This window comes from Agelaius phoeniceus, chromosome 30 (genome assembly GCF_051311805.1).
Source record: "Agelaius phoeniceus isolate bAgePho1 chromosome 30, bAgePho1.hap1, whole genome shotgun sequence".
In the NCBI taxonomy this organism is placed as follows: Eukaryota; Metazoa; Chordata; class Aves; order Passeriformes; family Icteridae; genus Agelaius; species Agelaius phoeniceus.
In genome coordinates, this window is record NC_135294.1 from 3,304,031 (window position 1) to 3,329,234 (window position 25,204).

At 60.1% G+C, this 25,204-nt stretch overlaps 4 protein-coding genes across 8 annotated transcripts; 2 read left to right on the forward strand and 2 right to left on the reverse strand.

Annotated features, from left to right (window-relative positions):
* Positions 1-3,366: 3,366 nt before the first annotated feature.
* On the reverse strand, positions 3,367-4,717 carry LOC129131556 (uncharacterized). Its single transcript, XM_054650479.2, has 5 exons — positions 4,679-4,717; positions 4,059-4,448; positions 3,874-3,969; positions 3,691-3,801; positions 3,367-3,571 (listed from the first exon to the last, which is right to left on the reverse strand). The coding sequence occupies exons 1-5, from the start codon at positions 4,715-4,717 to the stop codon at positions 3,476-3,478; spliced, it is 732 nt and encodes a 243-aa protein (XP_054506454.2). The 3' UTR covers positions 3,367-3,475.
* Positions 4,718-6,332: 1,615 nt separating this feature from the next.
* LOC129131602 (surfactant protein C) lies at positions 6,333-8,635 on the reverse strand. The gene is made up of 5 exons (XM_054650528.2): positions 8,155-8,635; positions 7,905-8,054; positions 7,646-7,786; positions 7,456-7,566; positions 6,333-6,659 (listed from the first exon to the last, which is right to left on the reverse strand). The coding sequence occupies exons 1-5, from the start codon at positions 8,590-8,592 to the stop codon at positions 6,558-6,560; spliced, it is 942 nt and encodes a 313-aa protein (XP_054506503.2). The 5' UTR covers positions 8,593-8,635; the 3' UTR covers positions 6,333-6,557.
* A 230-nt stretch (positions 8,636-8,865) lies between these two features.
* LGI3 (leucine rich repeat LGI family member 3) lies at positions 8,866-16,076 on the forward strand. 4 transcript variants are annotated; one of them, XR_013185594.1, is made up of 9 exons: positions 8,866-9,330; positions 11,850-11,921; positions 12,011-12,082; positions 12,169-12,240; positions 12,329-12,400; positions 13,336-13,505; positions 13,982-14,146; positions 14,234-15,523; positions 15,565-16,076. XR_013185594.1 is itself a non-coding variant. In XM_054650666.2 (8 exons), exons 1-8 carry the CDS (start codon positions 9,110-9,112, stop codon positions 15,049-15,051), a joined length of 1,662 nt encoding a protein of 553 aa, XP_054506641.2. In that variant the 5' UTR covers positions 8,866-9,109; the 3' UTR covers positions 15,052-16,076. The 4 variants fall into 4 exon arrangements, 1 of the variants encoding a protein (XP_054506641.2); XR_013185593.1 differs by having other exon boundaries at positions 14,234-15,482; positions 15,524-16,076; XR_013185595.1 differs by having other exon boundaries at positions 14,234-15,482.
* A 3,143-nt stretch (positions 16,077-19,219) lies between these two features.
* Positions 19,220-24,038, forward strand: REEP4 (receptor accessory protein 4). 2 transcript variants are annotated; one of them, XM_054650668.2, is made up of 8 exons: positions 19,220-19,489; positions 20,857-20,929; positions 21,550-21,626; positions 21,719-21,839; positions 23,215-23,328; positions 23,406-23,538; positions 23,625-23,767; positions 23,856-24,033. In XM_054650668.2, the coding sequence occupies exons 1-8, from the start codon at positions 19,458-19,460 to the stop codon at positions 23,919-23,921; spliced, it is 759 nt and encodes a 252-aa protein (XP_054506643.2). In that variant the 5' UTR covers positions 19,220-19,457; the 3' UTR covers positions 23,922-24,033. The 2 variants fall into 2 exon arrangements, with proteins under 2 accessions (XP_054506643.2, XP_077047873.1); XM_077191758.1 differs by lacking the exon at positions 19,220-19,489 and having other exon boundaries at positions 20,301-20,929; positions 23,856-24,038.
* The last annotated feature ends 1,166 nt before the right edge of the window (positions 24,039-25,204 follow it).

Consider the following 25,204-nt stretch of genomic DNA (forward strand, 5'->3'; position numbering starts at 1 on the left):
GGTTGAGGATGTCACCTGGAAGGACCTGAACATCAGGATGGGAATGTCCTCACGCCAGGAACCCTGAGGGAATGTCATCTGGCAGGGTCTGAACATCAGGATGGGAATGTCCCCATGCCAGGAGCCCTGGTGGAGGATGTCACCTCACACAAATGTCACCATCCCAGGAGCTGTGGGGAGATGTCACCTGGAAGGACCTGAACATCAAGATGGGAATGTCCTCATCCCAGGAGCCCTGGTGGAGGATGTCACCTGGCACAAATGTCCCCATGCCAGGAGCCCTGAGGGGATGTTGGGCCTGAGGATCAGGACGGGAATGTCCCCATCACAAGAGCCCTGGGGATGTCACCTGGAATCAGGATGGGAATGTCCCCATCCCATGAGCCCTGGTGGAGGATGTCACCTGGCACAAATGTCTTCATCCCAGGAGCTGTGGGGAGGATGGGGACTGACCATCAGGACGGGAATGTCCCCATCTCAGGATCCTTGGGGATGTCACCTGGAATCAGGATGGGAATGTCCCCATGCCAGGAGCCCTGGGGATTTCACCTGGAATCAGGATGGGAATGTCCCCATCCCAGGATCCTTGGGGGAATGTCACCTGGAATCAGGATGGGAATGTCCCCATGCCAGGATCCTTGGTGGAATGTCACCTGGCACAAATGTCCCCATCCCAGGAGCCCTGAGGGAATGTCACCTAGCAGGGTCGGAACATCAGGATGGGCATGTCCCCATGCCAGGATCCTTGGGGAGATGTCACCTGGCACAAATGTCCTCATCCCAGGAGCTGTGGGGGGATGTTGGGCCTGAGGATCAGGATGGGAATGTCCCCATCCCAGGAGCCCTGGGGAGATGTCACCTGGCACAAATGTCCCCATCCCAGGAGCCCTGGGGATGTCACCTGGCACAAATGTCCCCATCCCAGGAGCCCTGGGGATGTCATCTGGCACAAATGTCCCCATCCCAGGAGCTGTGGGGGCCTGAGCATCAGGATGGGAATGTCCTCACCCCAGGAGCCCTGGGGATGTCACCTGGCACAGGCACACGGATTCCAGAGCTCCTACCTCACCCTGCCCGCCCTGCAGGGCTTCCTTGGCACCCTGGAACGTCAGTGGGCGATGCCAAGGCCTGGCACCGGCGCAGCCGTGAGGGTGGGGGACACCAGGAGCTGCCAGGAGCATTCCTGGATCCCATCCTCAGCTCATCCATGCCCAGAACCTGCACACAAGGAGCAGCCTGGGGTGTTCCCAGCACCTTTTCCCCACAGAACCAGGACTGGTGACCCCGGGAGGTGCCCGTGCAGTGAGAGCCTGGCACTGGGTTGTGCCCTGTGGCCACTGTCACACAGCCCAGGGGGGCTGCAGGGTGGCAGCTCCTCCTCCCAGGGATGGGACCCCTCACTCCCATCATCTGCAGGGGGGTTTCACTCTGATTTCCCCTGCCAGGACCCCCGAGGTCCCCGCTGTGCCGCAAACCTCCGGAAATGGGAATTATTGCACAAGGACCTGGCCCTGCCAACTTTCTGTCACCTCCTCCATCTGCTCCAGCCTTGGGGGGGTCTGGGGGTCAGGGAGGGTGTGGGAGGGGACGCCCTGGAGCTGCAGGAGGCCCTGGATGGGTGCCCCAGGTCCCATCTGGCTGCAGGAGCAGCTGCCCTGGTGCCAGGGGGGAAAGGGGCTGGGGTCAGTGTGGGGCAGTGGGGGCTGGTGGTCCTCACTTGGGGCTGGTGGGCTCCCATTGCTGGGATGGGATGGGCTGCTCTGTGTTCCTCATCTCAGCCTCCAGTTCGGTGTCCTGATCCCAATAACTCCTGGTCCTAATAATGCCAGAATCCCATCCTAATAAAGCCTGATCCTAATAAAATCGTGGTCCTGATCCTTATTATAAAATTATAACTCCTGATTCTTATAGAACCAGCATCTCAGTCCTGATAGTGTCTGATCCCAATACACCCGATCCCAATGGCACCGATATCCCAGTCCCAACAACTCCTGATCCTAACAACACCAACATCCTGATCCCAATAATTCCTGACTCTAACAGTGCCAGCATCCCTGTCCTAATAACACCTGAGCTGAATAATGCCTGATCCCAACACCAGCTCCCTCATCCTAAAACCCCAATAAATCCCAATTCTTATAGTGCCTGATCCTAACAACACCAACATCCTGATCCCAATAATTCCTGATCCAAACAGTGCCAGCATTCCTGTCCTAGTAACACCTGAGCTGAATAATGCCTGATCCCATCCTAATAAAGCCTGATCCTAATAAAATCCTGTTCATTATAACTTCTGATCCTGAACCAGCATCTCAGTCCTAATAGTGTCTGATCCCAATAACACCAGTATCCCAGTCCCAACAACTCCTGATCCTAATAACACCAACATCCTGATCCCAATAATTCCTGATCCAAACAGTGCCAGCATTACTGTCCTAATAACAGGAATGTTATTAGGAGCCTAATAATGCCTGATCCCAACACCAGCTCCCTCATCCTAAAACCCCAATAAATCCCAATTCTTATAGTGCCTGATCCTAACAACACCAACATCCTGATCCCAATAATTCCTGATCCTAACAGTGCAAGCATTCCTGTCCTAATAACACCTGAGCTGAATAATGCCTGATCCCAACACCAGCTACCTCATCCTAAAACCCCAATAACTCCCAATTCTTATAATGCCCGATCCTGATAACTCCTGATCCTAACAACACCAACATCCTGATCCCAATAATTCCCGACCCTAACAGTGCCAGCATTCCTGTCCTAACAACACCTGAGCTGAATAATGATCCCAGCACCAGCTCCCTCATCTTAAAAACCCCAATAATTCCCAATTCTTCCAATGCCTGATGCTGACGGCTCCTGATCCCAGCGGCCTGTCCTAAATCACCCGGTGCTAACGATCCCTGTCCTCGGGCAGCGTCTGGTGGCCGCTGCTTTCGGCACAGGCTGTCTCCAGGAATAGCTCCCAGACCTGATTCTGGTTCCTTTATTCCAGCCCGGCACAGCACAAACCCATTTTTCCCCCCGGGTCAGCTCAGGTCAGGCAGCCACGCGGGGGCAGCGACAGAAATTCCCCCAAAATCCAAGCCTGGAGCCCCTCAAGGCGTTTTTAAGGCAGGGGGAAGGCGGGAGCTGGCGGGGAGCGAAGAACTGGAACGGAGAATTGTGTTTTTCTTTAAATGTCATGTTGTTTTAAGCTCATTTTTGCACTCGGGTTTGGCGAAGCTGAGAAGACTTAAGTGACAAACCAGCTGTCCCCCGGCCCAGCGCAGACACCCCCGCCCCGCCCCCGGCCCAGCGCCGACCCCCGGCCCCCTCCTCACCCCCCGCACCCCAAAATTCGGGTGGGCACGGCGGGGGCGGCCCCGATGCTCCCAGCGGGGCCGTGCCCGTCGGGGGCGCTGCCAGGCGAAGCTGGCGCTGTGGGGGCGCTGCAGGGTGGGCGGGGGTCCCGCAGCCCCCCCTGCTAAGCCCAGTACACCGGGAGGAGGCGGCACAGGATGCCCGCCGTGGTGCCCAGCAGGGAGCGGTCAGCCAGGGGCACCGAGATCTTGTCTTCAGCCTGGGCAAGGGGGGGACAAGGCACATCCTTCATCATCATCTTCATCATTCCTCCCCTCAGGGAGGGGCTGCACAAGGCACTGAGCCCCCCAGCTCCCCCAGACCCAGCCAGGTCCTCACCTGCCGGCGCTGGAAGGTCTCGACCACGCTGTCCAGCCCCGGGATGTTGTCCTTGTCCACTCGGGTCACGTAGCAGGCGCGGTGCAGCCGGGCTCTGTAGCTCACCAGCAGCTGTTGGAAGCCAAACCGGGCTCAGCCTCATCCCATTTCCCCCTGCCCGTGTCCCCAGAGCCCCCCACTCACATTCCTGTAGTCATAGATGACCGTGGCCGCGTTGCCGTCCCCGCTGTCCAGGTAGAAAGTGGCCGCGTCCTCTTCCCACAAAGGGCCCCGCAGCACCTGAGGGGACCCAGGGGCATCTCAGAGCCTGCAGCAGCCGCTTCCCCTGGCATGGGGGTGCTGCTGATGGCACTGGGGGTGGCACTCACGGTGTCGGCGTGGCGCTGCTCCACGCTCAGCCCCATCAGCAGCGCGCCGGCGATGATGACCACGAGCAGGACCAGCAGCACCACCACGATGAGCAGGCAGCGCAGGCGGCCGCAGCTCAGCAGCTTGCGGGGCAGGTAGCACAGCAGCCGAGGGACGAAGCACAGCGACTTCTTGAGGCAGCCGGAGCAGCTGGCGCAGCCGGGACACTTGGGACACTTGGGACACTTGGGGCACTGGCAGCACTTGGGCAGGCAGCAGCATTTGGCGCAGCACCAGCTGCATTTGGTGCAGCATTTGGCGCAGCACCAGCTGCATTTGGTGCAGCATTTGGCGCAGCACGTGGCGCAGGGCAAGCAGCAGCCTGGGCAGCAGCAGCCGTTCCCCGAGTCCTGGGGGTGCAGGAAAATGGGGGGATTTGGGGTCAGCTGGGGGATGCAGGAGGTTGAGGGTGGGATTGCAGCCCTGATCCCGCTGCCCCTGGGCGCTGGGAATGCAGCATCCCACGGTCCACACCTCACCCTGGGCACTGGTGCCTTGCTGGGATAGCCTGGGCAAAGCCCTGTGCCCAGCTGGCTGCAGGGACACCCCGGGGTGGCAGTGCCACCCTGCAGGGACTCACCTCCTCTTCAAGCACCACTTGCTTCATGCTGCTCTCCATGGCTGCTGCCTCCTCCTCCTCCTCCTCTTCTTCCTCCCATTCCCAGCCCAGTCTGACTGCAGGGACTGGGAACTTTATACTGGGGCACTGGGGTGGGGACCCTGTGGAGGGTTTGGTGGCCCTGGGGTGCAGCCAGGCCCTGGCATGTGACCACTCCACCGGTGTTTGCTGAGCGCCCACTCCCAGCTGCATCCCCCTGGGAACCTGCAGCTCAAGAGGCTCCGAGGGCACTGGGTCAAGGACCCTTGTCCCCAGGCACGGGGACTTCTCTGCTGCCCAGGAGCGAGGTGGCAGGGCCAAAACAAACCCTCCAGGGTGGAGCATCCGGCCGTGGCTGTGCCCAGGGTGGGAGCTGGCTCGTGTCCCTTTGCCAGCTCGGGCACCTGCAGCTGCTTGATGTGGCAAGGAGCAAACAGGACGTGAAATATTTCCTGTAATCCACAGGGATGGGGTGGGAGCGGGGTCACTGTGGCGTGGGGAGTGTCCCTGACCCTCATTCCTGCTCCTGAGGCTGCTCAGGCACTGCTGGTGGCTGTTGGGGCTGCCAGAGGTGCCCACAGTGGGGATTTTTTGGGGTTAGGGGGTCCCAGCTCCGCCATGTCCCCCTCAGGTGGCAGGGGGACACTGCTGGGCCTTGGTTCTGCCCATCCATGAGCCCCTCCTGCAACTGGGACCCCTCCAGCCCCCCCTGAGACCCCCAACACCCCCAATACTGATGGGGGGGTGAACACTGCCTCTTTTCCCAGGGTGTCAAGGGCCACGAGAGTCCCTTGAGTGGCTCCTGGCTGTTTGTTCTGTCCCCATGGGAGCCCTTATCACCTTTCCTGGCCCATGGCACCCCCTTGACCCAGCTCCTTATCACGGTCAGGGTTTTTTGGGAAGCAGAGCTGCTGGCTCTGAGTCAGCACATGCAGTGTCCCTCCTGTTCCCTGTCACCCCCCAGAGCTCTGACCCTGCTCTCTGCCTGTGCTGATGATTTTGGGGACAACACCGAGTTTGCAGCTCTGGAAAGATCAAATCAACTTCCAGGGGTCTCTTTTTCCCCTCCCAGCCTCGCTGCTCCTCTGTTTTTCAGTGCAGCACTTGGGAGTGGCCCCAAAGGCTGCTCCCAGCTGGTGAAGGGGCAAGAGGGGCTGGAATGGGTGGGAAAAGGGAGAGGATGAGGAGGAGCTGGAGCTGGAGCAAGTGGATCGTGGTGTCTGTGGGTAACGCTTGGTTCCCACTGGGGACATGGCACTGTCCCTCTGTCCCCAGCTGCACCAGGAGGGGACAGGGTTGGGAGCTGTGCCTGAAGGGCTGGAAGGGCAGGGGCTGCTCCTCTGTCCTCACCCTCCATCCCCCAGACTGAGGGGGCACAGCTGGGGACAATGGGAGGGCACAGGAGGGGACACTGGGGGGACACAGTTGGGGACAATGAGAGGGCATAGCTGGGGACATTGGGAGGGCCCAGCTGGGGACATTGGGACCGTCGTGTGCCGTTGTGCTGCTGCCCCCCGGTGTTTGCTCCCTCCCAACACGAGGGATTCCCTTGCCCACCCTGCACCCCACAAGGGGACACCCCTGGGACACCTTGTCCCTGTCGCCAGCACCCAGGAAGGGCAAGAGCACACTTGGAGGCGGGGACACAGGCTTTACTTTGTAGACAGAAGCAAATCCCGAAGCAAATCCCGCTTTTTTTATGGCGAGAGCAGCGGGAAAGCCGCGGTGCCGAGCGACACTGGGCGGGGTGGCTGTCCCCGGGCTGGGGATGAGGAGGAGGAGGAGAGATTCCCGCCTGGAAAGGGACAGTGGGGGACAGTGCCACCCCCATGTCGCTGTCCCATCCCGCTGGGAGCTGCTGCTACACCCAGAACACGGGGACGGCGCTGCAGAGGATGTTGATGGTGGTGCCCAGGATGGAGCGGTCAGCCAGGGGCACGGCCTTGTCCCCAACGTCCTCACCCTGCGGGACACAGAACGGAGCAGAGCAGCCGCAGAGGGACAAAGCCCAGCCCCGCATTCCCCAGGCTGTGCTGAGCCTGGTGCGGCTCCACCCTCGTGGCAGCGGGGTTGTGAGACAGAGGAGAAATTCTCCAGAGTAGAAATCATCCAGAGCAGAAATCCATTTTGATTTAGGTGAAATCCATTTAGTAGAAATCCATTGATTTAGTAGTTGATTTAGTAGAAATCCATTTTGATTTAGGTGAAATCCATTTAGTAGAAATCCATTGATTTAGTAGTTGATTTAGTAGAAATCCATTTTGATTTAGGTGAAATCTATTAAGTAGAAATCCATTGATTTAGTAGTTGATTTAGTAGAAATCCATTTTGATTTAGGTGAAATGTACATCTTTGAGTCTGTGGTTAGAAAACATGGCTATGTAGCCTGACTGCAAAGCCTAGGCTCAGAGAAACTGCTTCAGGGAAGGACAGAGATAAGGGGGAGGAGACAAAAAGTGATAAAGAGAGACAGAGACTGCTGTGAGAGCAGGTCAACCTGACCCAGGAATTTTTTCAGATAAAGAAGAACGAGCGGCAAATATCACGCGAAATTCATAAAAATGAATATGTATGAACCTATTGTGACATTGTGTGCATATGTATTTGAGAGGGGGATAAAAAGAGACCCGAAGTTCCCAGAGGTCCCCTTGTCTTTTAGGGAGAGTAATCTCCACATGCTGTAACAAACATACCGGCTTTACAACTTTCACAAAGTTGTAGAGTTTTTAGTTATCTCCACCAAACAGTTGTCCCCTCACCTGCCGGCGCTGGAAGGTCTCGGTGACAGCGTCCAGCCCCGGGAAGTTGTCCTTGTCCACCCGGGTGATGTAGCAGGCTCGGTGACGCCAGGACCTGTAGCCCACCAGCAGCTGGTGGCAGACAGAGCCGGCTCAGCCGCACGGTGCTGCGGTGTCACGCAGGTCCCCACGTCCCCGTGTCCCCACGCACCTTGCTGTAGTCGTAGACCACCGCGGCCGAGCCGTTGAGCCCATCCCGCACCGCGAAGGTGCCGCTCCTCTCCCTCCTGCTCACGGCGAGCTTCTGGGGGCTCCCCTCGCCATCCAGCCCCTGGATGCTCATCCGCAGCACCTGCCGGGGGGAGAGGGCTCAGAGGGATCTGCGGGGGCTGAACCCGTCCCTACAAACCGCGGTGCCACCCCAGAGCCCCTCCCGGAGCCGGTGGCACCGCGGGCAGCGCCGCCCTCACCGTCTCGGCGTGGGACTCGCTGAGGTGCAGCCCCAGCAGCAGGAAGGTGACGTTGACCACCACGAGGGCCACCAGCACCAGCGCCACCATCAGCAGGAGGCTCTTGAGCTCGTGGGGGATGCAGGGCAGGCGCGGGGACTCCGTGTACCTCTGTGTGGGGACACACGGGAGCATCGGCTGAGCCAGCGCCGGGGGTGGCAGCGGGGGCTCGGCCCCACCTCGGCCAGGGCGGGTGCTGGGTGCTCCTTACCGGAGGTGCCTCCTCCATCAGCGCCTCTTTAGAGCTGTCCTCCATCTCTCCGTGTGCTCCTGTCCCTTTGCCAGCCCGGGCCCGGGGGCATTTATAGGATCCCGGGTGGGCTGGGGAGGGCTGGGACCATTCCAGCTGCCGAGTGCCACTTGTGCTGTTTGCTGAGCCCGCAAAGAGCCAGGGAGGGGACAGAAAACCACGAGGGCCCTTCCGCGGCGTTTGTCCGGCAGCGGTGCCAAGGCAAACAGCGGGCAGTGCCCACCCTCCCCACCCGGCCCGGGGCTGTGGCAGGAGGGGCCCAGCACGTCCCGGGGGCGGCTGCACCCCTGGCTCTGCACGGGCAGCTGTGCGAGCCCCCCCGGGGCGGGCAAGGAGCTGGCTGCACTCATTGTTCCCGAGGGCACCGTGCCAGGGACGGCGCAGATGGGCGCCTGGCATGGGAGAGATGGGTGCCAGGGACGGACGGGTGCCCGGCGCGGCGTGGGTGGGTGCCCGGTGTGCCCAGGGCTTGGAGCTGGGGGGGCAGCGCTGCAGCGCCGAGCTGGGGGAGCCGCTCCGGGGGGCGTCACCCCTGCCGTGTCCCCCCGAGTTCTGCGCACCCCAAGAGCAGCCGGGGCCGCCACCCCGGCGGGGAACCCCGAGTTTGGGACACGCGCGCACGGACACGCGTGCCCGGGGATGCTGGCGCTGTCACTCAGCCGCATCCTTCATCCCTCCCTCCTTCCCTCCCTCCTTCCCTCCGTCCCTCCCTCCCGCAGCAGATCCCGGGCATGGTGTGCTGCAGAGCCGCGGGTCAGGCGCCCGCAGCCTCCGCCGCTTCTCCTCCACCCTGAGATCCCCGGGGGAATAAAAAAAAACAAGAGAGAGAAAAAAAAAAAAGGTTTTTCCACAGCTGCCGGACACAGCGGCGTTGGGAGCAGCTGCAGGGATCAAGCAGGGATCAGGCCAGGGCGTGATGGAGCTGCGGCGCGGCAGGAGGATGCCGAGGGAGCAGCTCCCCGCTCGCCTCCTCCTCCTCCTCCTCCTCGCCGTGGCCTGGCTCTGGCTGCCGGCGGAGGGGCGGCGGCCCCCCCGGCCTCCCCCTTGCCCCCCGAGCTGCTCCTGCACCCGGGACACGGCTTTTTGCGTGGACTCCAAGGCCGTGCCCAAAAACCTGCCCCCCGAGGTCATCTCGCTGTGAGTACCGGGGTTGGGGACAGCGATGGGGACAGCGTCACAGCCCAGGAGCGCAGGGCTGGCAGGGGCTGCTGGCGGTCCTGGAGGGGCAGGGACACCCCTGCTGTGCTGCGCAGGGGGACAAAGGGGTGGCAGGGCGGGGTCCGGGGGAAGGAGGAGGCTGGGGACAGCCCGGGACACGTCCCTGTGTCCTGCGGTGCTGGCACGCGCAGCCATCCATCGGTGCCAAGCAGGGCAGGGCTGCAGCCTGTCCCCGCCGCGACCTTGGGGACAGGAACCCCGAGGGGACACGGCGGTGACCTTGGGGTGCAGAACCCCCAGGGGACACGGCGGTGACCTTGGGGAGCACAGCCCCGGGGGGACACGGCTGGGGAGGGGGGGTGATGATGGAGGGTCCCTGGGGACAGGGCTGTGCCCCGCAGCCTGGCACGGGGACGTGTGGCACTGGGGGTGTTTACAGCTGGTGAGTGTGGTTACACACCCGTTGGTGCATATTTACACGTGTGTGTGCTACACGTCTGTGTGTGTGTGCTTACACACCCGTTTGTGTGTGTTACACCTGTCTCTGTGTGTTTACACAGCGATTTTTGTGTTGTTACACACCTATGTGTGTGTGTTACACCTGTGTGTGTGTGCTTGCACAGCCATTTACATGTGTTACACGTGTGTGTGCTTACACACCCGTTTGTGTGTTACATCTGTCTCTGTGTGTGTTTACACACCTGTTTGTGTGTTGTTACACACCTATGTGTGTGTTACACCTGTGTGTGCTTGCACAGCCATTTACATGTGTTACACGTGTGTGTGCTTACACACCTGTTTGTGTGTTACACAAGTCTCAGTGTGTTTACACACCCGTTTTTGTATTACACCTGTCTGTGTGTGTTTACACACCAATTTTTGTGTTGTTACACACCTACTTGTGTGTGTTACACCTGTGTGTGTGTGCTTGCACAGCCGTTTACATGTGTTACACGTGTGTGTGCTTACACACCTGCTTGTGTGTGTTACACCTGTGTGTGTGCTTACATGTGTGTTTACACATGTATCTGTGCTTACATACCCATTTGTGTGTGGTTACACACCTGTTCGTTTGTGTTACACCTGTTTGTGTGCTTGCACACTTGTTTGTGTGTGCTACACCTGTTTGTGTGTGTTAAACCTGTGTCTGTGTGTGTGTTACACACCCATTTGTGTGTGTTTACACACTTGTTTGTGCGTGTTACACACCTGTTTGTGTGTGTTTACACACCTGTCTGTGTGTGTTACACCTGTGTGTGTGTTACACACCCGTTTGTGTGTGTTTACACGCCTGTGTGTGTTACACCTGTTTGTGTGTTACTCCTGTCTGTGTGTTACACACCTGTTTGTGTGTGTTTACATACCTGTCTGTGTGTGTTACACCTGTCTGTGTGTGTTACACCTGTCTGTGTGTGTTACACACCTGTTTGTGTGTGTTTACACACCTGTCTGTGTGTGTTACACCTGTCTGTGTGTGTTACACCTGTCTGTGTGTGTTACACACCTGTTTGTGTGTGTTTACACACCTGTCTGTGTGTGTTACACCAGTCTGTGTGTGCTTGCACACCCATTTCTCTGTGTTCACACACATGTGCAAGCACATGGCCCCGGGCCAGGGGCTGCCGCAGGGCGTGGGCAGCCTGGGGTTGGTGCCAGCCCTGTCCCCTCCGTGTCCCCACACCGGGCAGGGTGGCTGCAGGGGTCCCTGTGCCCATGCCAGCACCCCTCATGGGCTGCCCTGGCAGGCAGCAGGTGACACCGAGCCCATGCTGGGGGACACAGGGGTGGCAGTGCCAGGCTGCTGCCATCCCCTGTCCTGCAGCAGGTGACACCGAGCCCATGCTGGGGGACACGGGGGTGGCAGTGCCAGGCTGCCTCCGTCCCCTGTCCTGCAGCAGGTGACACCGAGCCCATGCTGGGGGACACGGGGGTGGCAGTGCCAGGCTGCTGCCATCCCCTGTCCTGCAGCAGGTGACACCGAGCCCATGCTGGGGGACACGGGGGTGGCAGTGCCAGGCTGCTGCCATCCCCTGTCCTGCAGCAGGTGACACCGAGCCCATGCTGGGGGACACGGGGGTGGCAGTGCCAGGCTGCTGCCATCCCCTGTCCTGCAGCAGGTGACACCGAGCCCATGCTGGGGGACACGGGGGTGGCAGTGCCAGGCTGCTGCCATCCCCTGTCCTGCAGCAGGTGACACCGAGCCCATGCTGGGGGACACGGGGGTGGCAGTGCCAGGCTGCTGCCATCCCCTGTCCTGCAGCAGGTGACACCGAGCCCATGCTGGGGGACACGGGGGTGGCAGTGCCAGGCTGCTGCCGTCCCCTGTCCTGCAGCAGGTGACACCGAGCCCATGCTGGGGGACACGGGGGTGGCAGTGCCACGCTGCTGCCATCCCCTGTCCTGCAGCAGGTGACACCGAGCCCATGCTGGGGGACACGGGGGTGGCAGTGCCAGGCTGCTGCCGTCCCCTGTCCTGCAGCTCCGTCTCTCTCCCGCAGGACCATGGTGAACGCGGCTTTCACGGAGATCCGGGAGGCGGCTTTCGCCCACATCCCCTCCCTGCAGTTCCTGTAGGTGCCCCCCTGGTGCCCCCCTCGGTGCCCCCCTCGGTGCCCACCCTGCCCAGCCCGGCGCTGACGCCTCCCCCCTCTCTTTGCAGCCTCCTCAACTCCAACAAGTTCACGCTGATCGGGGACAACGCCTTTGCCGGGCTCTCGCACCTGCAGTACCTGTGTGTGACACCGGGACAGGGAGGGGACAGGGAGGGGACACGGGGGAGCCTCGGGATGGCCCCGTCACTGTCTGCTCCCGTTCCAGGTTCATAGAGAACAACGACATCCAGGCGCTCTCAAAGGCCACTTTCCGCGGGCTCAAGTCCCTGACACACCTGTGAGCACCTGGGGGACACTGCGGGGGTGGCCCTGTCCCTTCATCGCTGTCAGGGACGTGTCACCCCCACAACCCTTCTTGTCCCCAGCTCCTTGGCCAACAACAACCTGCAGACGCTGCCACGGGATCTCTTCAAGCCGCTGGACATCCTGAGTGACCTGTGAGGCTGCCACAGCACCGGGGACACCGGGCTGGGAGGGGGTGACAGCTCAGGGGCTGGCACTGGGGCAGGGTGTGGTGTGCTGGGGGTGACTCGGGGCCATTCCTGGCAGGGACCTCCAGGACACTGGGCTGGGGAGAGGGTGACACACCAGTGGGTGCTGGGGGTGATGGTGCCATCCTTGGCAGGGATCCCCAGCACACTGAGCTGGGGAGAGGTGACATCCTGGTGGGTGCTGGGGGTGACTTGGGGCCATCCCTGTCACAAACTCTGGGACACTGAGCTGGGGAGAGGTGACATCCTGGTGGGTGCTGGGGGTGGCTCGGGGCCCTTCCTGGAACGAGCTCTGGGACACTGACCTGGGGAGAGGTGACATCCTGGTGGGTACTGGGGGTGGCTCGGGGTCATCGCTGGCAGAGAGCCCTGGGACACTGAGTGGGAAGAGGGTGACACAGCAGTGAGTTCTGGGGGTGACTCGGTGCCATCCCTGGCAGGGACCCCTGGGACATTGAGCTGGGGAGAGGTGACATCCTGGTGGGTGCTGGTGCCATCCCTGGGATGGGACATTGAGCTGGGGAGAGGTGACATCCTGGTGGGTGCTGGTGCCATCCCTGGGATGGGACATTGAGCTGGGGAGAGGTGACATCCTGGTGGGTGCTGGTGCCATCCCTGGGATGGGACATTGAGCTGGGGAGAGGTGACATCCTGGTGGGTGCTGGTGCCATCCCTGGGATGGGACATTGAGCTGGGGTGAGGTGACATCCCGGTGGGTGTTGGTGCCATCCCTGGCAGGGACCCCTGGGACACTGAGCTGGGGTGAGGTGACATCCTGGTGGGTGCTGGTGCCATCCCTGGCAGGGACCCCTGGGACACTGAGGTGGGGTGAGGTGACATCCTGGTGGGTGCTGGGTGCGACTCGGTGCCATCCCTGGCAGGGACCTCCGTGGCAACTCGCTGGCCTGTGACTGCAAGATCAAGTGGCTGGTGGAGTGGCTGGAGAGCACCAACACCACGGTCCCCGCCATCTTCTGCAGCAGCCCCGGGCAGTTCGAGGGACAGCGGATCCGGGACCTGGCACTCGGTGACTTCCAGTGCATCACCACGGGTAAGGCAGCACCGCTGTGAGGGTGCTCGCAGGGCTCCGAGGATGAGGGAAGAGATGAGGATCTGACTCCGTGTTTCAGGAGGTTGATTTATTATTTTATGATATATATTACATGAAAACTATGCTAAAAGAATAGAAGAAAGGATTTCATCAGAAGGCCAGCTAAGAATAGAAAAAGAAGGAATGATAACAAAGGTTTGTGGCTTGGACAGAGAGTCTGAGCCAGCTGGGCTGTGATTGGCCATTAATTAGAAACAACCACATGAGAGCAATCCCAGATGCACCTGTTGCATTCCACAGCAGCAGATAACCATTGGTTACATTTTGTTCCCGAGGCCTCTCAGCTTCTTAGGAGAAAAATCCTAAGGAAAGGATTTTTCATAAAAGATGTCCGTGACACATCGCCACCTGCCACCTGTCACTTGTCACCTCACTCTGGGTGTTCAGACCTTCACTGCCACCTCTCCCTGCTCCAGATTTTGTGATGCACCAGGTCCTGCCCTTCCAGGCGGTGTCGGCCGAGCCCTTCACCTACGCCAGTGACCTGTACGTGGCCCTGGCCCAGCCCAGCGCCAGCAGCTGCTCCATCCTCAAGTGGGACTATGTGGAGCGCAAACTCCGCGACTTCGACCGCATCCCCGGTGAGGAATCGGGCTGGGGGTCCCCTCCTGGGCCGGGACCCTCTTTGGGGTGCCCTGGCCCGGTGTGACTCTGTGTTCTGTCCCCAGCTCACTCGGCGGTGCACTGCAAGCCCATCGTGGCGCAGGAGCAGCTCTACGTGGTGGTGGCGCAGCTCTTTGGCGGCTCCTACATCTACCGCTGGGACACGGCCGTGGACAAGTTCATCAAGATCCAGGACATCGACAGCCAGAAGATCCGCAAGCCCAACGACATCGAGGCCTTCCAGATCGAGGGCGACTGGTACTTCGTCATCGCCGACAGCTCCAAGGCGGGCTCCACCAGCCTCTACCGCCTCAACCAGAACGGCTTCTACTCCCACCAAGCCCTGCACGCCTGGCACCGCGACACCGACGTGGAGTACGTGGAGAACGACGGCAAACCCCGGCTGATCATCTCCAGCAGCTCCCAGGCGCCCGTCATCTACCAGTGGAGCCGGGCTCAGAAGCAATTCGTGCCTCAGGGAGAGGTGGGCGAGATGCTGGATGTGCAGATGGTCAAACACTTCAGGGCCAAGCGGGAGCAGTTCCTGTGCCTCAGCCGCTACATCGGCGACTCCAAGGTGGTGCGCTGGGAAGGGCAGCGCTTCGTGGAGGTGCAGACGCTGCCGTCCCGCGGCTCCATGGTGATGCAGCCCTTCGCCGTGGGCCAGCGGCAGTACCTGGCGCTGGGCAGCGACTTCTCCTTCACCCACGTCTACCTGTGGGAAGAGGAGAAGCAGAAATTCGCCAAGTTCCAGGAGCTGTCGGTGCAGGCGCCGCGGGCGTTCCGGGCCGTGCCGGCGGCCGACGTGCAGCTGCTGCTGGCGCCCAGCTTCAAGGCCAACACGCTGGTGTACCGGCACGTGGTGGTGGACCTCAGCCTGTAGCTGGCACCCCGAGAGCCACCGGACATGCATGAGCCCGCCACCCCTTGTCCCACCCCCTGCGATGGCCCTCCACCTTCACCCAGCCCCACGGTGCCTCAGTTTCCCCACGGTGCTCCCGGGTTCACGCTGTGGGACGCCCCTTGTGCTGCAGAGCTGCACCCCTGGGGGGGTGGACAGGGTTTGGGGGGGGTCTTGGGTTTGGGAGCTGGGGGTAGGAAAGGAGGGGGGACAGCGAGCAGGGATGTGGCAGGAGGGGTGGGGGGTTCCCAGGACGCTGAGGGGCTTTGGGATGGTCCAAAGTGGGTGGGATGGGCAAGGTGGATGTGGTGGGATGGCCTAGGGAGGATGGGGTGCTCTGAGGTGGGTGCAGATGGGATGCTGAGGATGATGATGGGGTGCTGAGGATGATGATGGGGTGCTCCAGGATGCAGGTGGGATGCTGAGGATGCTGATGGGGTGCTCCAGGATGCAGGTGGGATGCTGAGGATGATGATGGGGTGCTCCAGGATGCAGGTGGGATGCTGAGGATGATGATGGGGTGCTCCAGGATGCTCTGAGGATGATGCTGGGATGCTGAGGATGATGATGGGGTGCTCCAGGATGCTCTGAGGATGATGCTGGGATGGTGAGGATGATGATGGGGTGCTCCAAGGCCAGCAGGATGCCCCGAGGATGATGATGGGATGCTCCAGGATGCCCCAAGGATGATGATTGGTTGCTCCAAGGCCAGCGGGATGCCCTGAGGATGATGATGGGATGCTCCAGGATGCAGATGGGATGCTGAGGATGATGCTGGGTTGCTCCAAGGCCAGCAGGATGCCCCGAGGATGATGATGGGATGCTCCAGGATGCTCTGAGGTGGATGAAGCAGTGGACAGAGGAATGCTCCAGGCCAGCAGCTCCTGTCCCTCTCCATGCATGCCCAGCAGCTCCCCGTGCCCACGGCCCCGCTGCCAGGCAGGACCCAGCGTGCCAGGGGCGTGTCCGTGCCCACCAACCCCCCAATAAACGCACTGTGTCCCCCAGCCCTGCCCGTGTGTCCTTCGGGTGGTGCCACCACCTCCACCCCACATTCTGTACCCTCAGGGAGAGAGAATTCCTCATTTTAGGGTGCACATGGGGTTTTTTCCAGCAGAAACCTCGTCCCACCTCAGTGCCCGCTCCACCCCACATTCTGTTCCCTCAGGGAGAGGGAATTCCTCCTTTTAGGGTGCACATGGGGTTTTTTCCAGCAGAAACCTCAGCTCACCTCGGTGCGCCCTTCATCCCACAATCTGCTGTCCCAGGGAGAGGGAATTCCTCATTTTTAGGGCACCCGTGGGGTTTTTATCAGCAGAAACCTCATCCCAGCTCAGTGCTTGCTCCATTCAACACTCTGCTTCCCCAGGGAGAGGGAATTCCTCATTTTTGGGTGCACATGGGGTTTTTTCCAGCAGAAACCTCGTCCCACCTCAGTGCCCGCTCCATCCCACATTCTGTTCCCTCAGGGAGAGGAAATTCCTCCTTTTAGGGTGCACATGGGGTTTTTTCCAGCAGAAACCTCAGCCCACCTTGGTACCTGCTTCATCCCACATTCTGCTGCCCCAGGGAGAGGAAATTCCTCATTTTTGGATGCCCCTGGCCCTGCATTTGGTGTTTTTTCCAGCAGAAACCTCATCCCGCCTTGGTTCCTGCTCCATCTGACATTCTGCTCCCCCAGGGAGAAGGAATTCCTTATCTTGTGTGCTCCTGGCCCCACATGTGGGGTTTTTTCCGGCAGAAACCTCGTCCCACCTCAGTGCCACATTCTGCTCCCCAGGGAGAGGGAATTCCACATTTTTAGGGCGCCCATGGGGTTTTTTCAGGCAGAAACCTCATCCCACCTCAGTGCCTGACATTCTACTGCCCCAGGGACAGGGAATTCCTCATTTTAGGGTGAACATGAGGTTTTTTCCAGCAGAAACCCTGGCCCAGCTCAGTGCTTGTTCCATCCAACACTCTGCTCCTCCAGGGAGAGGGAATTCCTCATTTTTGGGTGCTTCTGACCCCATATATGTTTTTTTTTCCAGCAGAAACCCTGTCCCACCTTGGTACCTGCTTCATCCAACATTCTGCTTCCCCAGGGAGAGGAAATTCCTCATTTTTGGGTGCTTCTGACCCCATATATGGGTTTTTTTTTCCAGCAGAAACCCTGTCCCACCTTGGTACATGTTTCATCCCACATTCTGCTTCCCCAGGGAGAGGGAATTCCTCATTTTTGGGTGCTCCAGGCCCTGCTCTTGGTGTTTTTTTCCAGCAGAAACCTCAGTGCCCACCTCAGTGCTTGCTCCATTCAACATTCTCCTCCACCAGGGAGAAGGAATTCCTCATTTTTGGGTTCTCCTGACCCTACAGATGGGTTTTTTTCCAACAAAATCCTTGGCCCACCTTGGTGCATGACATTCTGCTTCCCCAGAGAGAAGGAATTTCCTCATTTTTGGGTGCACATGGGGTTTTTTCCAGCAGAAACCCCATCCCACCTTGGTACCTGGTTCATCCCACATTCTGCTGCCCCAGGGAGAGGAAATTCCTCATTTTTGGGTGCTTCTGACCTGACATGTGGAGTTTTTTCCTGAGCCCACCACAGTGCCCGCTCCATCTGATATTCTGCTCTCCCAGGGAGAGGGAATTTCCTCATTTTTGGGTGCCTGTGGGGTTTTTTCCAGCAGAAAGCTCCTCCCACCTCGGTGCCGGCTCAATCCAACATTCTGCTGCCCCAAGGAGAGGGAAATCCTCATTTTTGGGTGCTCCAGGCCCTGCACTTGGTATTTTATTCCAGCAGAAACCTTGGCCCACCTCAGTGCCCACTCTATCCAACATTCTGCAACCCCAGGGAGAGGGAATTTCCTCATTTTTGGGTGCCTGTGGGGTTTTTTCCAGCAGAAACCTCCTCCCACCTCGGTGCCGGCTCAATCCAACATTCTGCTGCCCCAAGGAGAGGGAAATCCTCATTTTGGGGTGCTCCAGGGCCTCCACGTGGGTTTTTGGGTTTTTCTCACCAGGTGGGAAGCAGGAGGTGTTTCCCCAGGGAGGGGAGTTCCTGCTGGACTGGTTTTCCAGGGGAGCCTTTCCCTGGTTGCCGGGTGGATAAATATGCATGTGAAAAACCAGCAATTAAGAGCACAAATAAAGATCCTCTGCAGGTAACAGCAGCCCCGGGGGCACGGATGGGTTTGGGGAGCGGGGATGGCTTCTCCAGGGCATTGCCACCTGGCCCTGCCTCAGTTTCCCTGGCAGGAAAAAGCAGATTTGAACGCACGGGGAGCAGTGCAGGAGGGTTCTGGCACTTCCATGGTGGTGGCTGTGACTGGGGTGGGGAATTTGGGGAACCCTGGGTCAGTTTTGGGGCTGCAGGGCTCGGAGAGGTGAATCAAGCAGATTTTAGTTTTTTGGGAGCATCTTTCAGGGCTCCACTCTTACACTCATCGTCCTTTAGGGCACCAAAAAAGCATCACATCCCCTCCAGACCCAAAAAAACCCCTTAAACACCAATCAGAGGGGCTCTGCCCTCTTTTCCCTACCAGTTTCTTGATTTAAAAATGGTCTGTTTTAATATATAAAAATATATGTATTAGGGAATTAATTTTTATGCTTTAAAGAGCATTTAATGTAGTGATATTCAATATATATGGGGAATTTTAAACACGACATTTTTATGTATGTTTAGGATATTTATTGAAATGTAATATGTACATATATAATTAAAATATTGATATAATATATCAATATATATTATATATGTTGATATACCATATATGATACATAATCAATATATACTATATTGATATTATATATAAAATATAATATACTATATAATTATTATAACTATATCAATAATTACAATATATATGTGAATGATTACAATATTGTTATATTAATATATTATATACATTATAGATGATATTATATTTTACATATTATATTATATATTATATATTATACATATTATGTATGTATAATATAAATATATAGATATATCAATATATATTGATATAATACATATTTATATAATATGTATTATATAAATATATTGATATTTAATATATTTAGGCAATTTATAAAATGTTTTTATTTTATGAAGCTGCGGCTCACCGCTTCACCCGTGGGTCACTTTTAAGGGGCCCTGTTGCCCTTTTAAAAGGCTCTGTTGCCCTTTTAAGGGCATTGCCCTTTTAAGAAGCTCCGTTGCCCTTTTAAGACCATTGCCCTTTTAAGAGCGGCCGGTGGGGCCCGGACCGCGCCTGCGCGGCTCGGTTGCTGCAACTTTCAACTTTTGGGATTCGCTCCCTCGGGGTTCGGGGGGAATTTGGGGGGATTTGGGAGCTCCCGGGGGCGCAGCACCGCCCCTCCCGCCCAGCACCCCCCGGCCCTTCAGCCCCGGCCGCACCATGGTGTCCTGGATCCTCAGCCGGGTGATTGAGTGAGTGGGGTCCGGGCGGAGGGGGGCGGGGGGGGGTCAAAGGGATCCCCTATTCCCGGCCCCCCATTCCCGGTCCCTCATTCCCCCCGTTCATTAACGGGGATCCCCGTGCTGGGCCCGCAGCAGGGACTCCTCGGAGAGGCCCCCGGCGGGGTAACCCTAAATTTTCCTGTGGGGGTAACCAACACCGCCCCCCCAACCATGCCACCCCCCAGAATGGGTCCCTGAGCTGCTGCTGGGCCTCCCTGCCCGGCCTGGGCAGGGTGGGCACGGCTGGGGTGCCCTGCACCGCCCATGGGTGGGGGTCCCCTGAAGAGGCCCTGCCCTATCCGGGGGGGTCCCTGCTCTGAGGGTGCCCCCATTTCCTGACGGGGTCTCCGCTCTGAGGGTTCTCCCGTTTTCTGGCCGGGTCTCTGTTGTAAGAGTCCCCCCATTCTCTGGTGGGGTCTCTGCTCAGAGGGTCCCCCCATTCCCTGGTGGGGTCTCTGCTCAGAGGGTCCCCCCATTCCCTGGTGGGGTCTCTGCTCAGAGGGTCCCCCCATTCCCTGGCGGGGTCTCTGCCCGCAGGGTGCCCCCATTTCCTTGCGGGGTCTCTGCCCGCAGGGTGCCCCCATTTCCTGGCGGGGTCTGCTCAGAGGGTCCCTGCCCAGAGGGCCCCCCCGCCATTTCCTGGCGGAGTCTCTGCTCTGAGGGTTCCTCCGTTTCCTAGCGGGGTCTTTGCCCACAGGGTGCCCCCATTTCCTGGCAGGGTCTCTGCTCTGAGGGTTCCCCCAATTCCCTGGTGAGGTCCCTGCTCTGAGGGTGCCCCCATTCCCTGGCGGGGTCTCCGCCCAGAGGGTGCCCCCCATTTCCCCATTCCCTGGCGTGGTCCCTGCTGAGAGGATCCCCCCATTTCTTGGTGGGGTCCCTGCTCAGAGGGTCTCTGCCCACAGGGTTCCCCCATTTCCTGACGGGGTCCCTGCTCTGAGGATGCCCCATTCCCTGGCAGGATCCCTGCCCAGAGGGTCCCCCCATTTCCCCATTCCCTGGCAGGAATTCCCCAGAGCAGGGCCACCAGGTGGGTGTTTGGGCTGCTGGCACCTCCCTCAGCCCCGGCACCGAGCCTGGCACCGGGGACGGAGCCCGCGGGGCGCAGCCCGGGCCCTGCCCTGCCCGGACAGGTCGGGCCGGTCCCGGGGCCCTGGGAGCTGCACGGTGCTCATGGCCGAGCCTCCCCGGAGCCTCCCGGGCCGCTGTCCCGGGCTCGGCTCGGTGCTGGAGGGGCTCCAGGCCGGGCTGCAGCGCCGGGCCCGGCGGCTCTGCTGGGCCGGGCTGCTGCTGCTCTATGCGGGCTGGCCGAGCTGCCTCACCCCCGCCCTGCGCTACAGGCTGCTCTTCGGGATGCTCTACCCGGCCTACGCCTCCTACAAGGCTGTGAAGACGAAAAACATCCGGGAATACGTGAGTCAAGTGCTTGGGGATCCCTTTTCCTTGGGCTCCAGTCCCCCCTTTTCTTGGGGCTCCCATCCTCTCTTTTCCTGGGGTTCCAGGGCTCCAATCCCCCTGCCTTTTTCTTGGGGCTTTTGTCACCCCCCTTTTCCTTGGGGCTCCAGTCCCCCCCTTTCTGGGGCTCCAATCCCCCTTTCCAGTCCCCAGTTACCCTTTCTGGGGTTCACCCCTCCTTTTCCCAGGCTCCAAGTCCCCCCTTTTCCCCAGACTCCAGTGTCCCATTTCCAGAGTTCAGCCACCCTTTTCCTGGGGCTCCAGTACCCTCTCCTTTTCTGGGCCTTCATTCCCCCAGCTTTCCAGGCTCCATTCCCCCCCTTTCCAGGCTCCATTCCCCCCCTTTCCAGGCTCCAGTCCCCCCTTTTCCCTGAGCTCCAGTCTCCTTTTCCCAGGCTCCAGTGCCCCTTTCTGGGGTTCAGCCCCTTTTCCCAGTCTCCAGCCCCTCTTTCTCAGTCTCCAGTCCCTCTTTCTGGGCCCCAGCCCCTCTTTCTCAGTCTCCAGTGCCCCTTTCTGGGCTCCAGCCCCCCCTTTTCCCAGCCTCCAGCGTCCCTGATGTGCTCCCTGTGGCTCCCCAGGTCCGATGGATGATGTACTGGATCGTCTTCGCTCTCTTCATGACCACAGAGACCTTCACCGACCTCCTCATCTCCTGGTGAGCCTGGGGAGGGACTCTGCCTGTCCCCAGATGTATGGGGGGACCATGAAGTGCCTTTGGACCCCCCCATCTCCTGCCTTCTCACCCAGGCTCCCCTTCTACTACGAGGTGAAGATGGCTTTTGTCATCTGGCTGCTGTCCCCGTACACGCGCGGGGCCAGCCTGCTCTACCGCCGCTTCGTGCACCCCACGCTGGCCCGCAGGGAGAAGGTAAAACCCCAAAATCCGGGGGTTCTGGGGGTCCCCCTGCCCGGCCTGGGGGGGTCAGCCACTCCTCGAGTTGGGGTGGTGGCAGCCCGGGGATGTGGCATTGCTCCAGGTCATGGGAGGTGATAATGCACAGGGATGTGGGGGTGGACTGGGGGGTGACAATGCTCAGGGAACGCTCCAGGTGATGGCATTGCCCTGAGAGGTGACAATGCTCAGGGACATGGTGATGAACTGGGGGGTGACAATGCTGAGGGAACTCAGGGAGTGCTCCAGGTGATGGCATTGCCCTGGGGGGTGACAATGCCCTGGGAGGTGACAGTGCTCAGGAACACGGCATTGCCCTGGGAGGGGACAATGCCCTGGGACATGGGGATGCACTCTGGGGGTGACAGTTCCCTGGGAGTGACAGTACCCTGGGAGGTGACAGTGCTCAGAGACATGGCATTGCCCTGGGAGGTGACAGTGCTCAGAGAATGCCCCAGGTCATGGGAGGTGACAATGCTCAGGGACATGGGGATACACTAGGAGGTGCCAATGCTCAGGGAATGCCCCAGATCATGGCATTCCCCTGCAGGGTGACAATGCCCAGGGACATGGTGATGCTCTGGAAGGTGACAGTTCCCTGGGAGTGACAATACCCTGGGAGGTGACAGTGCTCAGGGAATGCCCCAGGTCATGGCATTGCCCTGGGAGGTGACAATACCCTGGGAGGTGACAGTGCCCTGGGACATGGTGATGCACTGGGAGGTGACAATGCCCTGGGACATGGGGATGCACTGGGTTGACAGTTCCCTGAGACATGGCATTGCCCTGGGAGGTGACAGTGCCCTGGGACATGGTGATGTACTAGGAGGTGACAGTGTCCTGGGACATGGTAATGCACTGGGGGGGTGACAGTTCCCTTAGAGTGACAATACCCTGGGAGGTGACAATGCCCTGGGACATGGGAATGCACTGGGGGGGGGGGGGTGGGTGTGACAATGCTCAGAGAATGCCCCAGGTCATGGTATTGCCCTGGGAGGTGACAATGCTCAGGGACATAGGAATGCCCTGGAAGGTGACAGTGCCTAGGGACATGGTGATGCCCTGGAAGTGACAATGCCCTGGGAGGTGACAATGCTCAGGGACATGGTGATGTGCTGGAGGTTGACAATGCTCAGGGAATGTCCCAGGACATGGCATTGCCCTGGGAGGGGACAGTGCCCTGGGACACGGGGATGCGCTGGGGAGTGACAGTGCCCAGGGAGGTGACAACACCCAGTGACACGGGGATGCCCTGGGAAGTGACGATGCCCAGGGACCTGGCCATGCCCCAGAGGTGGCACTGCCCAGGCCACCACCCTGCCCTGCCAGCACGTCCCCGTTTGTCTCTCAGGACATCGACGCCTTCCTGGTGCGCGCCCGTGAGCGCGGCTACGAGACCGCGCTGAGCTTCGGCAAGAGGGGCCTCAACCTGGCGGCCACCGCCGCTGTCCAGGCAGCCACCAAGGTACCCAGCAGGGTGACAGGGAGGGTGACATGCCCTGGGCTGGGGTCTGATCTGTCCTTTCCATGTCCCCCGTGCAGAGCCAGGGCGCGCTGGCCGGGCGGCTCCGCAGCTTCAGCATGCACGACCTGCGCTCCCTGCCCGAGCAGGCCCCCGTGCACTTCCAGGACCCGCTGTACCTGGAGGAGCAGGGGAGCCTCCAGCAGCCCTTGGGTGAGCAGCTGAGGGGTCACAGAGAGGGGCACCCAGCAAAGCCCACGGTGGCCGTGCTGGAGGTGGCACGTCCCCTGTGTCCCCAGGCCTCCGCTATGAGAGCGAGTCGGACGAGGAGGAGCTGTGGTCGGACTCGCAGGTGTCCCCCTCGGTGTCCCCATGCCGGGGTGCCAGACCCCTGTCCCGCTGGCAGAGCCTGAGAACCCTGAGGAAGAACCCAGGAAAAGAGGTGACCTGGGAGGGGGACACACACTGGGGATGTGGGGCTGTGTCACGGTGTCCTGACTGTCCTTGTCCCTGTCCCTTTCCCTGCCCAGGGCTCTTCCCGGCTCCTGCGCAGCCGCACCAGGAGGAGAGCGGCTCTGTCAGAGCAGGAGAGCTGAAAATGCCAGGAAACTGCCAGGAGGCTGGAGAGGAATTCGCTGCTGCGGCATCAGGAGGGACCTGTGGCTCCTGGCACCCTCTGGGGAGGCTCCTGGTGTCCCTGGGGAGGCTCCTGCACCCCTGGGGAGGCTCCTTGTGTTCCCCAGGGTGGCTCCTGCACCCCTAGGGAGGCTCCTGCACCCCTAGGGAGGCTCCTGCACCCCTGGGGAGGCTCCTGGTGTCCCTGGGGAGGTTCCTGCACCCCTAGGGAAGCTCCTGCACCCCTAGGGAGGCTCCTGGCACCCCCTGGGGAGGCTCCTGCACCCCTGGGGAGGCTCCTGGTGTCCCTGGGGAGGCTCCTGCACCCCTAGGGAGGCTCCTTGTGCTCCCTAGGGAGGCTCCTGCACCCCTGGGGAGGCTCCTGGTGTCCCCAGGGTGGCTCCTGCACCCCCGGAGAGGCTCCTGGAGTGGCTCCTGCACCCCTGGGGAGGCTCCTGGTGTCCCCAGGGTGGCTCCTGGCACCCCCTGGGGAGGCTCCTGCACCCCTGGGGAGGCTCCTGGTGTCCCCAGGGTGGCTCCTGGTGTCCCCAGGGTGGCTCCTGCACCCCTGGAGAGGCTCCTGGCACCCCTAGGGAGGCTCCTGGTGTCCCCAGGGTGGCTCCTGGCACCCCCTGGGGAGGCTCCTGCACCCCTAGGGAAGCTCCTGCACCCCTGGGGAGGCTCCTGGTGTCCCCAGGGTGGCTCCTGGTGTCCCCAGGGTGGCTCCTGCACCCCTGGAGAGGCTCCTGGCACCCCTAGGGAGGCTCCTGGTGTCCCCAGGGTGGCTCCTGGCACCCCCTGGGGAGGCTCCTGCACCCCTAGGGAAGCTCCTGCACCCCTGGGGAGGCTCCTTGTGTCCCCAGGGTGGCTCCTGCACCCCTAGGGAGGCTCCTGGAGTGGCTCCTGCACCCCTGGGGAGGCTCCTGGTGTCCCCAGGGTGGCTCCTGCACCCCTGGGGAGGCTCCTGCACCCCTGGAGAGGCTCCTGGAGTGGCTCCTGCACCCCTAGGGAGGCTCCTGGTGTCCCCAGGGTGGTTCCTGCACCCCTGGGGAGGCTCCTGGAGTGGCTCCTGCACCCCTAGGGAGGCTCCTGGTGTCCCCAGAGTGGCTCCTGCACCCCTGGGATCCTCACACTGTAAATCCCTTCCCCGTGGCCCCTGGAGGAGGGGGGAGCAGCTCATCCCCAGACCCCCCAGCTCGGTGCTGGCGCCTCTCCTGTGGGGTCTGGCCCCTCCTTTTCCCCCATGCCATGAACACTACGGGCT